The sequence below is a fragment of the Oryx dammah genome, unplaced genomic scaffold (assembly GCF_014754425.2).
Source record: "Oryx dammah isolate SB20612 unplaced genomic scaffold, SCBI_Odam_1.1 HiC_scaffold_29, whole genome shotgun sequence".
NCBI classification, from domain to species: Eukaryota; Metazoa; Chordata; class Mammalia; order Artiodactyla; family Bovidae; genus Oryx; species Oryx dammah.
This window is the reverse complement of record NW_024070213.1, coordinates 87,771,494-87,786,686: the sequence shown is the minus strand read 5'-3', so window position 1 is coordinate 87,786,686 and position 15,193 is coordinate 87,771,494. Positions and strand designations below refer to the sequence as shown.

The 15,193-nt window shown below is 39.8% G+C and overlaps 1 protein-coding gene across 4 annotated transcripts in view; it reads right to left on the bottom strand.

Moving 5' to 3' along the window:
* Nucleotides 1-11,119, bottom strand: part of LARP4 (La ribonucleoprotein 4) — a 70,013-nt gene extending 58,894 nt beyond the window's left edge. For 3 of the 4 annotated variants that reach the window (XM_040234053.1, XM_040234052.1, XM_040234055.1), the window contains exon 1: nucleotides 10,951-11,119. In XM_040234053.1, coding sequence (XP_040089987.1) covers nucleotides 10,951-10,968 — 18 coding nt within the window. In that variant the 5' untranslated portion in view covers nucleotides 10,969-11,119. The remainder of the gene's footprint in view (nucleotides 1-10,950) is intronic. The other variant, XM_040234054.1, reaches the window with a different exon arrangement.
* Between the last annotated feature and the right edge of the window lie 4,074 nt (nucleotides 11,120-15,193).

Below are 15,193 nucleotides of genomic sequence, written 5' to 3'. Positions count from 1 at the left end.
CAGTTACACTATTTAAGGAATATTGCACATCTCCTTACCAAGTCAAACAGTCCCTGGCCCAAAGGCAAGTTAAGAGTGGGTAACAATACAGAAGAAATGGATACAGAAAAAGAACTACCAGATAAGAACTAGAGTACTCAGGGCAGAAGTCAATTGAGCTCTGCAATGATTTCTATCTTAGGGCCATGGTACAACTAACTTCCAGTTAGAAAAAAAAGAAAAATGGTAGTCTGTGCAATAAAATTTACCCCTTATAACAAAGCACTTATCCTAACTTGAATTATTTCGTCTGCAAGCTCCACAATGGCAGTGACCTCACCTATGGTTTACTCTTCTCTAGCACCCTGAACAGGAGATCAACAATAAAATTTATATGCTATATGTGAGTTTCTTAAACTGTAGTGCTTATATAAGAATCATCTAGGGATCTTGAGAAAAAGGAAGATTCTGATTCAGCAGTTCAGAGATAGGGCAGAGAGTTTGTATTCTAACAAGTCATGGGTAAAGAAGTTTGCTGAGGCTCACACTTTGAACAGCAAGGGAACTGGACCACCCTAAGTCATATGCCAAGTTGTCAAAAATCAGGATTCACTTATTCCACACCCAGAAAAAAACCTTAAGTTTATTCATCAATAAAGCGATAACTGCTGGTCCTCCACTATCAGAGGAAAAGGTAAGTTCCCTAAATTCTCACTACTTCAGTCAGATGACAGATGATGATTGCTTTAAAAAAAAAAAAAATGAGGCTGCCATAGATTACCAGCTTAATTTTTGGAGTCATGGACTGCTCTAATATATAATCAAACAGACTACTTACAGAAGGTTCTACTGAGATTAATGTACCACTTTATTGTTAAAGATTAGAAACCCAATTGATAAGTATTTAGCATTTAAATAGTCATCAAAATAAAGAAGGCAATGTCAAAGAATGTTCAAACTACCACACAATTGCACTCATCTCACATGATAGCAAAGTAATGCTCAAAATTCTCCAAGCAAGGCTTCAACAGTATGTAAACCAAAAACTTCCAGATGTTCCAGCTGGATTTATGAAAGGCAGAGAAACCAAAGATCAAATTGCCAACACCCTCTGGATCATAGAAAAAGCAAGAGAATTCCAGAAAAACATCTACTTCTGCTTCGATGATTATACTAAAGCCTTTGATTGTGTGGATCACATAAACTGTGGAAAATTCTTCAAGAGATGGGAATACTAGACCACCTTACCTGCCTCCTGAGAAACCTGTATGCAGGTCACGAAGCAAGTTAGACCCAGACATGGAACAATGGACTGGTTCCAAATTGGGAAAGGAGTACGTCAAGGCTGTACACTGTCACTCTGCTTATATAACTTACATGCAGAGTACATCATGAGAAATGCTGGACTGGATGAAGCACAACCTGGAATCAAGACTGCTAGGGGAAACACCAATAACCTCAGCTAGGCAGATGACACTACTCTTATGGCAGAAAGCAAAGAGGAACTAAAGAGCCTCTTGATGAAAGTGAAAGAGGAGAGTGAAAAAGCTGGCTTAAAACTCAACATTCAAAAAATGAAGATAATGGCATCTGGTCCCATCACTTTATGGCAAATAGATGGGGAAACAATGGAAACAGTGACAGACTTTATTTTCTTGGACTACAAAATCACTGCAGATGGTGGCTGCAGCCATGAAATTAAAAGACGCTTACTCCTCGGAAGAAAAGCTATGACCAACCTAGACAGCATATTAAATAAAGCAGACACATTACTTTGCCAACAAAGGTCCCCCTAGTCAAAGCTATGGTTTTTCCAGTAGTCATGTATGGATGTGAGAGTTGGACTATAAAGAAGGCTGAGTGCCAAAGAACTGATGCTTTTGAACTGTGAGGCTGGAGAAGACTCTTGAGAGGCCCTTGGACTGCAAGCAGATCAAACCGGTCAATCCTAAAGGAAATCAGTCCTGAATATTCATTGGAAGGACTGATGCTGAAGCTGAAACTCCAATACTTTGGCTACCTGATGTGAAGAGCTGACTCACTAGAAAAGACCCTGATGCTGGGAAAGATCGAAGGCAGGAGAAGGGAGAGATGACAGAAGACAAGATGATTGGATGGCATCACCGACTCAATGGACATGAGTTTGAGCAAGCTCCAAGAGATGGCGAAGGACAGGGAAGCCTGGCGTGCTGCAGTCCATGGGTTTGCAAAGAGTCAAACACAACTGAGCAACTGAACCACAACAAAATACCAAGTCATTTTACTTCAAATTGGTCATCTTAAAAAGCCAACAGCTAATTATACAAATGAGCTCAAAAAACCCTCAAAACTCAAATATCAAAATAATCCTTTATGAAAAAGCATAACTTTTAATTTCTAGTATGTACAGTCAAGTCAGTAAACCATTTGTTATGGAAACTGAAATGAGACTTATCTTTCATAAGTAATATGTGAAAGAAAACTCACATATATTTATTGTGTACCAGGCACTAAGTGCTTTACATTGACTGTCAATCCTCTTAACAACTCTTTGAGATAGATAAGAAGTATATTATCATCTCATACTTTAACATTATCCTGAATTTACAGATAAGGAAACTGAGAAACATGTGTTAGACAGCCTGTACAAGGTCCACTAGAAAGGTGTCTAACCTGAGCAGGCAGCCTGGCCCCAGAGTCCATGTTCTTAACCATTCTTTCATGCAACCTTTCATATAACTGTATCTTATCATTATTACTCAGAGACTGCCCTCCTATTTTTTTCCTTCCTCCAACTCAAAAAAATAGAATAACCCTATTTCTCTTAGCTAGCTCTACTGTAATTCTCAATGCCTTCAACAACAAATACTTTGATACCAACTTGGTACACTATCTTGCCTTTTCAATGATATGGGGGGAAAACTTGCCAACAAGCACACAGTGAGCCTCTAATCTCTTCTGAAAACAATTATCATACAAACCAGGACATTTTTGAGAATAAAATGGGACAGCTGTTCCAGAAAACAGGTGTACACTATGATTGGTCAGGTCAAAACGGGAGGTATGGCCAATTTTAATTGTTTTGTAGTTTGTAGTATCCAGTGGTATGAAAATACTGCCTAACTCTACAGTATATAAACCCTGGATTACTTCTGACTTTTCCGTCCTGACACAGAAGATACTCTTCTCTTTCCTCAATAATACATAAACCAAACAAAACTTAATTCCACATCCTTGGCTCTCTGCCTATGCTCATACCATATTCCTAGTAATATTCACCTAAAGTATTCCTCTGTCTTTAATTTAGAGCCAGTCATCAATATATAGAGACTTTCTAAGCTAAAAATTGGTTCAGATGTCTTGACAAGGCAATAGACAAGACAGGAAGCATGAGTATGTGATATTCAAATTTCTTTTCCTTACATTTACTTACACTTACACATTAGAAGGGTTTCCCTGGTGGCTCAGATGGTAAATACTCTGCCTGCAGTGCAGGAGACCGGAGTTCAATCCCCGGGTCAGGAAGATCCCCTGGAGAAGGGAATGGCAACCCAATCCAGTATTCTTGCCTGGAGAATTCCATGGACAGAGGAGCCTGGTGGGCTGCACTCCACAGGGTCACAGAGAGTTGGACACAACTGAGTGACAAACACACTATACACTGGACAAAATTTTTTTTCCAAAGAGCAAATATAAAGTGTCTAATTTGCACTTTCAGTTCAGTTCAGTTGCTCAGTCGTGTCTGACTCTTTGCAACCCCATGAATCACAGCACGCCAGCCCTCCCTGTCCATCACCATCTCCCAGAGTTCACTCAGATTCACGTCCATCGAGTCCGTGATGCCATCCAGCCATCTCGTCCTCTGTCGTCCCCTTCTCCTCCTGCCCCTAATCCCTCTGAGCATCAGAGTCTTTTCCAATGAGTCAACTCTTCGCATGAGGTGGCCAAAGTACTGGAGCTTCAGCTTTAGCATCATTCCTTCCAAAGAAATCCCAGGGCTGATCTCCTTCAGAATGGACTGGTTAGATCTCCTTGCAGTCCAAGGGACTCTCAAGAGTCTTCTCCAACACCACAGTTCAAAAGCATCAATTCTTCGGTGCTCAGCCTTCTTCACAGTCCAACTCTCACATCTATACATGACTACTGGAAAAACCATAGCCTTGACTAGACAGAACTCAGTCGGCAAAGTAATGTCTCTGCTTTTGAATATGCTATCTAGCTTGGTCATAACTTTTCTTCCAAGGAGTAAGCATCTTTTAATTTCATGGCTGCAGTCACTTTATCAATTGTTATTTCTTTAAATACTGCACATAAATGAGTCTGTATTTTAGCAGACTGCAGTCTTCATCTTCATTTTTAAAGTTTCCTTTGCCAAATTAATAGTATAACCAAAGTATAAAAACTTCAAGGTAATTAACTGCTTTGCCTTACCAAGAATCAGAGCAAATTAGTAACAAGCCTAGGATTAGGTAGAACTCAAAGATATATGTCTCTCTCTCTTTTTTTAATATAAAAATATTTATTTTAATTGGAGGCTAATTACTTTACAATATTGTAGTGGTTTTGCCATACATTGATATGAACCTGCCATGGGTGTACATGTGTTCCCCATCCTGAAGCCCCTCCCATGTCCTTCCCCATCCCATCCCTCTGGGTCATCCCAGTGCACCAGCCCCGAGCACCCTGTACCATGCATCGAACCTGGACTGGTGATACGTTTCATATGTGATAATATACATGTTTCAATGCCATTCTCCCAAACCATCCCACCTGCGCCCTCTCCCAGAGTCCAAAAGACTGTTCTTTACATCTGTGTCTCTTGTGCTGCCTCGCATACAGGGTTATCATTACCATCTTTCTAAATTCCATATATATGTGTTAGTATACTGTATTGGTGCTTTTCTTTCTGGCTTACTTCACTCTGTATAATAGGCTCCAGTTTCATCTACCTCATCAGAACTGATTCAAATGTATTCTTTTTAATGGCTGAGTAATACTCCATTAAATCAGTGCTATCACACAGCAGTTTTTGCAATAAACAGTGCTACTATCACATAGTGTTAATAAATTTCCTAGAAATATCAAATATATGAAAGTAAAAATTTCAGTCATTTGGAAGGCCATATCCTGGACAATTTACATAATGACACACTTGCTGTGATGATCAAATGATAATGTCTGTCAAGACTTTACCTAGACTGTATTGCAAACAAGGTTTACTGTATCACATAAACACCATCAACACAACCTAAATAGCAGAAGAATCACACTCAAACTACAGATAGGAAGCTGTTCAAAAAAAGTTGTCACTTGCCTCAGGTTATAGCTAACATTTGATCCCAGGATTCCAAACCAAAACCCTTACAAAAAATCATAGTGCAGAAGTTTACAACAGAAACTGGAAACCTCCCTCAAGAATGAACTTTAAAGAAAACACAACTTAAGCAAAACGCAGAATATAGGAATGATAAATTAAAATGCTATAAGCACTACCAGAGCTAGAGTCATTTTTCATTTCACTTAAGAATACTCGAAGTGGAAATTAAAAAATCTTTTTTTAAGACTTCACAATGACAGCTCCATTAGTTTCTCCTTTCCTCTACTTTCTGCTCCTCTGCAATACAGTCACAGACCCCATCTCTAACCACAGGGTCAAAATATTTTTTTTAAGCTCCTAGGTATGATGCAGTGATAAAGAATCTGCCTGTCAATGCAGGAGACACAGGTTTGATCCCTGGGTCAGATGATTCTCTGGAGGAGGAAATGGCAACCCACTCCAGTATTCCTGCCTGAAGAATTCCATGGACAAGAGGAAACTAGTGGGCTACAGTTCATGGGGTCGCAAAGAGTCAGACACAAGTGTGCAATTAAGCACATGCACACACATGCAAAGACCAAAATTATAGATTTCAAACATTCATGTCTAGTACTTAGGATCATTTCCATCAGCTGGAAAGTAATATGGAGCAGGGAGACAGCCTGAACAAATCCAACTGGATAGAAAATAGTTGAATACCAATATTTCTCATTTCCTGTTTTTCACATGTAATTTGAAGCACCTCGAGGCACTTCTACATCTTTATATTCACTTCTGAGCATGCTATTCCACTTTTCACGCTATGAAAATAGAAAATAATTTCTACTTCATTTTCAATCCATTACATCTGAAAGTATTTCTTTGAAAATATCTATCCATTTTAAAATTCTGCATCCAGAATTTTCCAATAAATATTCCAAAATCAAATTGTTCAAAAACTTCTCAGCCATTTACTTATTTATTACTTCCTGGCAATAAGTTCACAATTTGTGTAGACATTTTCTTTTTTTCAGTCATTTTTGAAAAAGCATTTTCAGTCGGTTATATCTAGTAACTTTTTATAAATACAAACCTATTTAAGCTATTGGGGAAAAAGTATTGCCCTGAGGGTAAAAGACACAAAACTATTCATAATTACTGCAATACAAAATTAATAGCAATTTTTACTATTAAGGCAAATATGTCACATTTCAGATTCTAAGGCTAATCTAAAACTTAAAATGTTATCACCTAAAAAAGCAGAAAAATTTACAAGTCAGATAAGTTATTTTTAAAATGTGAAAGGGACATCCCCTGGTGGTCCAGTGGTTAAGAATCTGCCTGCCAATACAGGGGACACAGGCTCAATCACTGGTGCAGAAGATTCCACGTGCTGCGGAGCAACTAAGCTGGTGCACCACAACTACTGAGACTGTGAGTGCTACAGTCCATGCTCAACAGGAGAAAACACCACAATGAAAGTCCACGCACCGCTACTAGAGAGTAGCCCCCACTCATCACAACTACAGAAAGCCTGCATAGCAATGAAGATGCAGAAATAAATAAATAAAATACTTTTTAAAATTGTGTAAGATCTGGGGGAAGGGAGAACAAGGATTTACTGCTTAATGTGTACAGAGTTTCAGTCTTGCAAGATGAAGCTTCTGGATAGGGATGGTGGTAGTGGTTGCACAACAATGTAAACACTTGTAAGTACTTAATACTACTGAACTGTATATTAAAAATGGTGAAGATGATACATTTTATGTGTACTTTCCATAATTAAAATTATTTTTTTTTAATTATGTGAGAGTATTAAACATCTTTGAGTATTCATTTTTCGGGAAAAACTCAAACAGAGACAGAAATCCAATTAAAACATTGCCAAACAACTAGAGCAGACATAACTGGCTGGAAATATTGGAGGGGAGAAATGATCTGAAAAGTGAATAAAACGTTAGCAAACCATAAAAATATGAAAATAACTGCAAACTGTATCCTCAGTGCTCAAAAATTAAATAACTCAATAATCACCAGAAGAACACTGCACACTGCGGTTTCAAACTTTCAGAATTTTTGTAACCAAGTATGCTGGAGCACCGGAGAAGGCAATGGCACCCCATTCCAGTACTCTTGCCTGGAAAACCCCATGGACAGAGGAGCCTGGTGGGCTACAGCCCATGGGGTCGCCGAGAGTCAGACACGACTGAGAGGCTTCACTTTCACTTTTCACTTTCATGCACTGGAGAAGGAAATGGCAACCCACTCTAGTGTTCTTGCCTGAAGAATCCCAGGGACAGGGGAGTCTGATGGGCTGCCGTCTATGGGGTGGCACAGAGTCGGACACGACTGAAGCGACTTAGCAGCAGCAGCATGTTGGAGCACGTTTGACACTTTGGTATATTATCCACAAAGTTTTTACCTCTACCCAAAGACAGACGCTCTATGTGTCTACCTCAGAACAGACGTGAGATAAAAACAATAAACTACTGAAGTCTGTATAGCCCTTTGTCTGCAAGATCAACTTTTTAAAAAGTTACATCTTAAGTATTGTTTAAAATAGGATTCCTTGTCTGCCTATAGATTTCTACTGCAGTAAACTGCAATTTGAAGAGGCCACGGCAACACGGCAACCCACTCCAGTATTCTTGCTTGGAGAATCCCTATGGACAGAGGAGCCTGTCAGGCTACAGTTCATAGCATCGCAGAGTTGGACATGACTGAGCAACTAAGCACAGCACACCACATACTCCAATTCAGAGTTCTAACTCCAGCTTCAATAAAACTCACTAGCTGCATGATCTTGGGCAAGTTTCTTTAATTTTCCGTGACTCAGTTTATCTCCAAAAGGGAGAAAATAATGCTACCTACCTCACAGGTAGTTTTGAGTTGATGTATATGAATGTATACATGCAGCAAGACTTAAGAGGCCTGACACACAGTAAGCACAATTTATGTGTACACCACTATTATTATAGTATTATCATTAATATCCTGTATCCCACTGATTCCAATTATAAAATAATTAAGCTGGGGTCTCTCCAGAAAAATGCATGCAAATAAAAGATTTTGAACACAACTGCAGAGGACTCATCGATCCTATATTAGAGAACTCCTATTCAAAGCAACTTAGTTTGTAGTCAAGTGGTTATTAATCTCCTTGGACCTTTCAGTAGTCCAATTAACCTATTAATCTCTTCTCAGAATATTTTTAAGTATATGAAATATGCAGAACCACAAAATATAGTTACCAAACTATTTTAAAATGCCTACTTTAGTAATAAATGTGCTTCTTCACTAATAAATTAAACAAGACTTTCTTACATTTAACAAGGAGCAATACACATAAATATTTCATATCTGCAAAAATTGTAATATGAAGTGAAAACATTTCTCTCAGTGCATCCATTTGAAATGTCAATAATTTTTAATTCTTTTCAATCCTAGATTTCAATTAGTAGCTAGTGAAAATAAATAGGTAATTATTGTTTTCCCCTCAACCCAAGTTCTATGTTTAGGGACCCAGATTAGGAACCCTCGGGTCACTGGAAAGTAAGCGTAAAAATAAGTTTTGGAATCAGTGACTTGCGCTCTAGAAGTCAGACTTCAGACTTTAGTCCTCACATTATTTACACCTGAATGACCTTGGACATCAAACTTCGGCGCTTTAGTTCCCTCATTTAGAATAATTCCTAAATCATGAGGTTACACGGACTGAATATTAGTTAACAAAATGCCAAAAGGCCAGTGTGTTATATTTTACTGATTTTAACACCATGTAATTAGACCCAAATATTTACTGCCATTGTTAATTTTCAGGAAAACTCATATGTAAAAACAAACAAACAAACAAAAAAACGAAACAACGACAAAAAACTAAAAGCCAAATACTGATTTACAAAGAAAAGGATTAAGGAAATATGAGTTATACATAACATTGAGAGTCATGATCTGGCATCAGAATGACCTGTATCTAAATCCCAACTCCACTATTTTAGGTTTACTAAGTTATTTAACCTCTCACCTCAGTTTTCTCATCTGTAGAACACTGCAATGTTGTTTTAGAAATGAGAGGTTCAGCTTAAGCTGTCAATAAATGGAGCTATTATTAAGGTTCACGTTTTAACAAAGCCAAAGCAATCAATTTTGAACTCAAAGGTTTGTTTAGGAATTCATCTTGATATAACTGAAACTTCACAGTCTTTTGCCGAGTAAAACACATTCACTTAAAACCCGCAGCATTTGTTTGGCGTAACATTCCTAATACAAACTGGCGCTGTTTAAAATCATATCTGATTTCTTATTCTGCCCAAGGAAATCAGTGAGGATTAGAAAAACAAAACAGACTCAATAACTTAAAATCTCTTCATGAGGTACTTGGAATGTTCCAGTGAATGTTTATTATCAATGTTGAAATATTCTAAAAGGTAGCTGCCTCTTTAAAATCCAATTATCAGCTACACAGTCGATTTAAAAAAAAAAACCGTAGAAGCACGTATTTATGTCGGAATATTACGGACTAAGATTCCTCCCTTCGTCTGAAAGAAACCCGCCGTAGACTGGCCCTAGTTCCCGACCCATTATACAACCTGTAAATTCCTTCTCTCATTGAAAAGATTCTTTTTATGGGCATAGTTAACAAGTGCCAAGTTGCGAAGTTGCAGCTTTGCTGGTTTGACGTTTTCACAATGCAAGAACAATACGATCTGGAATCTACTCAAACCATTAGCCAGGCAGTCAGCTGATGCTCACTGCACACAAGAGAAAGAAATAAGAGAAATCGAACCTTGTATTTATGTAAAACAGGTATCCACTACCTTTAAAACTAAAATAGGCCAACAACAGATGTTCCGGTTAAAGTAATAAAAGTGCTGCAGTCCATAGGGTCGCAAAAAGTCGGAGACGACTTTGCGACTGAACAACAAATTGTTAAATAACAATACAAAAAAAAAAAAAACAGTTTTGCCCAAACTAGGTTTCGCTCGTTCTTGGAATTTTTCCTGTAAAAGGCTCTTATCCGTTCATAAAACCGGTCCCTCATCACGGAGTCGCTGCCTGAGTTAACTTTTACAAAAGGTCAAAGCGGTGCCTTTCAAGGCTTCCAAATCCTACAGGCTTTCTCCTCCGTTCACAGTAACTCGCTTTCCACCCACAGAACGTTCCAGAGACGAGGGATGGGGACCAAACAAAATTTGGTGGGGGCTGCTAGAAACAGGCTTTCAACTTTCTTTTCCAAACACTTAGACGGAATTTCACCTTCCTCCCTCGGCGGCCCCACATGTTGCTCGCCTGCTCCCAGAGGGCCGCGCGAGGCCTCGCTTCACCCGGAACGCGCCCACCTGATTACCCTTCTCTCCCCAGACTCCGCCCTCAGCCCCCCCACCCCCAGCTCGCCTCCTTCAGGAGGTCCATATGGGACGCTTTCCCCTTCCTCCGATCCTCACGCCGCACCAGACAAGCCTCGATTCTCCACCTCCGGTTCTCCCCAACCAAGGCACTCGCCCCCCTCAGAGCCTCCTGAAGTGCGGCGAGCGCGCAGCGCGGAGCCGCGGGCCTGCACGGCCCAGGTGCTGTGTCAGCCTGTCTGCCGGCTCCGCGCCGCGTACGGCCTGGAAAGTCACATGGCGCTGGGACCGGCCGGCGCCTCCACACTCCAGCTCTCCTCAGAGCACGATGAGGCTCCCAAGTCCACTCACCTCCACGAAGAGCAACATGTCTTCCTCCGCTCGGCCCAATCGTCCTCGCCGACGCGACTCCAACTGGCTTACAGGCCCGAGCCCCAATCGCTAGGATAAGGACACTCGCCTGGCCCCTCCACCCGGCAGCGGACCCGGCTCCTCCCCCGCCGTCAGCCGCTGCGCCCCGACCCGCCCTGTCCCACCTCCCTTGAAACAGCAACTGTTTCCGGCTCTAGAGAACAATTGCTTCCGGGAGAAGAGAAAATCCTCGGCGCGCTCAACTTTTGCACTACCTTTTGCAGTCGCAGTTTGGACTGTACTATCATCTGACATGGGGGTAGGGGGGATGGAATCTATCAGAGGAAGGCACCATTCTGTGCCACGGGGGTGTGGGAAAATTTTACGGGCGCATTTTATCCCTGGCCCATTGCAGAGTTACCATAATAACTCCGCAGTTTCTCATAACCCAAGACCTAGATCTGATAAAAAGCCGAGACTGGGCAAAGTGTTCTGAAAAACGCCCGGCCCTACTGAAAAGGCGATGACTCGCAGAAAAAAAAGGAGAGAAGGGGAAAAAAGCAGCAGTAATGGTAAACATATTAACAGCAACCCGTTCACATTAAAGGCCTGGCACTATTCTATTATATGTGAATTAATCTAAACAATTCAACGCAATAATACTGTTATCCCCATTTTACTGTTGAAGAAGCCCTCTAGGGCTTCCCTTGTAGCTCAGTTGGTAAAGAATCTGCCTGCAGTGCAGGAGACCTGGGTTCAATCCCTGGGTTGGGAAGATCCCCTGGAGAAGGAAATAGCAACCCACTCCAGTATCCTTGCCTGGAAAATCTCATGGACAGAGGAGCCTGGTGGGCTATAGTCCATGGGGTGGCAAAGAGTCGGGCACGACTGAGCGGCTAACACTTACTTACTGGGAGAGCGGGTTTCCCTAAGACACACATTCAAAGAACTTTGCCCCACGTTCTCTTGAATCAGGTACTCACATCTTTGCTCAGTACGTTATTTGATAATATTAATACTTAGTCTGGATAGCCTCTTCATTGATGTCCTGCCATCAATTCAAATGAAATACAATAAAAACATTTTTTAAATTAATCTTTATAATTATCTGTTAGGTGATCCAAATTCTTTATCATCTTTAGCCACACTTACTACGATTTATCCCTCCCTTAACAGTCCCACTTCTATATCTTAACTCAGACATTGTCATTTGAAATAATCATGTCTTGAGTTTCAATAAATTTTTTCTATTACATTATTTCAGAAAATCTTCCTAAATTGAAGGTTTCATTTTCACCAAACTGCTATTATATCCCATGTAATCTCCCTTGTGTGTATGCGTGCTAAGTCGCTTCAGTTGTGTTGGCCTCTGTGTGACCCTATGGACCGCATCCCACCAGGTTCCTCTGTCCATTGGATTTCCCAGGCAAGAATATTGGAGTTGGTTGCCATTTCTTCCTCCAGGGGATCTTCCCAACACAAGGACTGAATCCTGGTCTCCTGCATTGCAGGCAGATTCTTTACATTTTGAGCCACCAGGGAAGTCTAAATGCAAAATCACTTCACTTCAATTAAACCAGTTACTTTCCCCCTGAAGTACAAACTCAGCACTCACCTCCAAAGCCATGGCTCAAGGTGTCTTCCCTGTCTGGAATGCCTTCATTTGTCAATCAACCTTCTCTCTCCATAAGGTTTTCCCAAAGACTCCGTTCCTCACAGATCTCTTCTTCATGTCCCTTGTTTAGCACTTGAATATTATATTCTAACTTAAATTCTTTTTCCTTTTTTTGTTGTTCTTCAGTTTCTTCACAGGTACCCTAGCATATATTCTTCACAGTCTAGGATAATGGTAGCCACATAGTAGTATCTCAACAAATGCTCGTCAAATTGAAGAGATTTTTTAAAATTCGTTTTAAAAAGCCTTCATTGCCAGTTGCTGATGAATTCCATGCTACATAAAAAATATGAGGGAGAGAGAAAGCACAATAATACCAAATTAGTTTGGTTGACCAGCATGTAGGCTGCTTTGTGAATGCCTACTAGGGTAAGCAATGTAAAGGAATCAAGAGGAATTAAGTTATTAAAGGACCTCATAATTTAATAATATTATCAACAAAGTAATTTAATAGATTAATTGATAATGTCAAGGAATATTGGGTAATGATGGATGTTTTAATGAAACCTCACATTTCTAAAAACAAATAATTCTCCTTAATTGTGACCCTTTCAGAAAACATTATGAACTCCTTTCAATAAGTAGACTTAATTGTGATTTATAGGAAAGGAGAGAGTGATATTTTATGGGGAGGGGGAGGAGGGTATAATCTTAACAATAAAAGAAAGTGTTCCAGACTTAGAGAAGTTTCCACAAGGAAAGGAGTTTTAATATTTATTTATCTTCTTACTTACTTATTTGCTTGCACTTGGTCTTAGTGGAGGCATGTGAATTCTTACTAGCAGCATGTGGGATCTAGTTCCCTGACCAGGGATCTAACCCGAGCCCCCTGCATTGGGAGCACAGAGTCTCAGCCACTGGACCACCAGGGAAGGAGTTTTAAACTATAATGAATGTCCAAATATTTTAGACAGTTTCCATGGAGGTACTGAAAAAGAGTATGCCGAACGTTGGATAAACCTGAAGTGCAGGGACTTCCCTGGTGGTCCAGTGGTTAGGAATCCTCCTTCCAATGCAGGCGACACAGGTTCCATCCCTGATTGAAAATAGGATCCCACATGGCACAGGGCAACTAAGCCTGTCGGCTGCAACTACTGACACCCGTGTGCACTGGAGCCAGTGCTCTGCAGCAAGAGAAGCCTGCATGCTGCATGGAAGAGCTGGCATAGCCAAGAAAGGAGAAAAAGAAACCTAAGGTACAGCATCTGGTTTTGAGAAGTTCAACAACTCGTGGATAGAAACAAATAACAAATAGTTACACTTCAATAAGTACTATAATATAAAGTTTACAAGATGATTTGGGACCACAGGAGAAGGATAACTTAGACAACAGGGTCTTAAAGAGAAGGGAAAATATTTATATATTGCTTGATACTTTTAAAAGACAATTACATTATGATCCCCTCTATTCCTTTCTCCAAGGACTGAAACAAATTGTTTAAATTTATAAGTTTTTCAACAAGCACTCATAAAGTACTCATAGTCTCATAGAGTAATTGGTATACATCTACAATTTGTATAAAATCTAAAACCTACAAAATGATATTACATAGTTTAGGAACACACCTGCAGTAAAACTATATAAACATAGACTAGACATAAATACATCAGATTTATGCTTGTTATGGCCCTCTGAAAATGGGCAAAGAGGAAGGAAGGAATCTAGAGAGAATAACAAACTTTATCTCTAATGCCTTATTTAAAAAATATCTGAAGCAAATATGACAAAATGTTAATATCTGTTCATTCTAGGTGATAGGCACATGGCTATTTGCTATATTACTTTCTGTACTTTTTTGTACTTTTTTAAATTAAAAAATAATCTACACAGCCAACAAAACCATCTGTCCTTTAATTGCTCTGGTATCCAAAATATTTTCACCTCCTCTACAAAGGAGCTGCCCAAAGTGATTTTTTCAGTTAGAAAGCAGCCTCTAAGCATACCCTTCAATTTCTCAGCCAACTATGAAACTTCAAAGCCTTCTTCAGTCAGGCTCCTTGAATAAATGAGCCACTAGGCAGTGCAAAGACTGTAATCTTCATCCAAATACTATCATCCAAGTTACTACAAGTCTAGGAAAAGTTGAGGGGCAGCTGAGGAAGTTGTAATGCGATTATTCCATTACAAGCTTAAACATTCTTAAGCAAAACCTCAGGAAGAGAGAAGAACCAGGAGTTAAAATTGATATACTGGATCTTGAATTCTAACAGCTAGATTTTAAGCTCATTTAAGCAAGGCTATATCGTCTATTTCTTTTATAGTTCCTGTTGTCTATTCTTTCCTACCCACCCTCCCCCCTTCACCCACTACCATCACAGCATATAGAATGCCTAATTCTCTGCATACAGTAAGCACTCTTTAAGTATTTGAGTCAATGATAATGTCACAATGGGTCTAATATGACATCACCAGGACCGGAACACCATGGGTAGGATCAGGGTACTCCACAATCTCTGGGAGCAAGAAAAGCCTCTTCTAGCTTCCTTGTGGATGGCTTAAAAGCGTTTGCCTATTTTTGTAAAAAACGAAGAAATAAAATCACTCAACTTTCCAAAACATTTATCAAA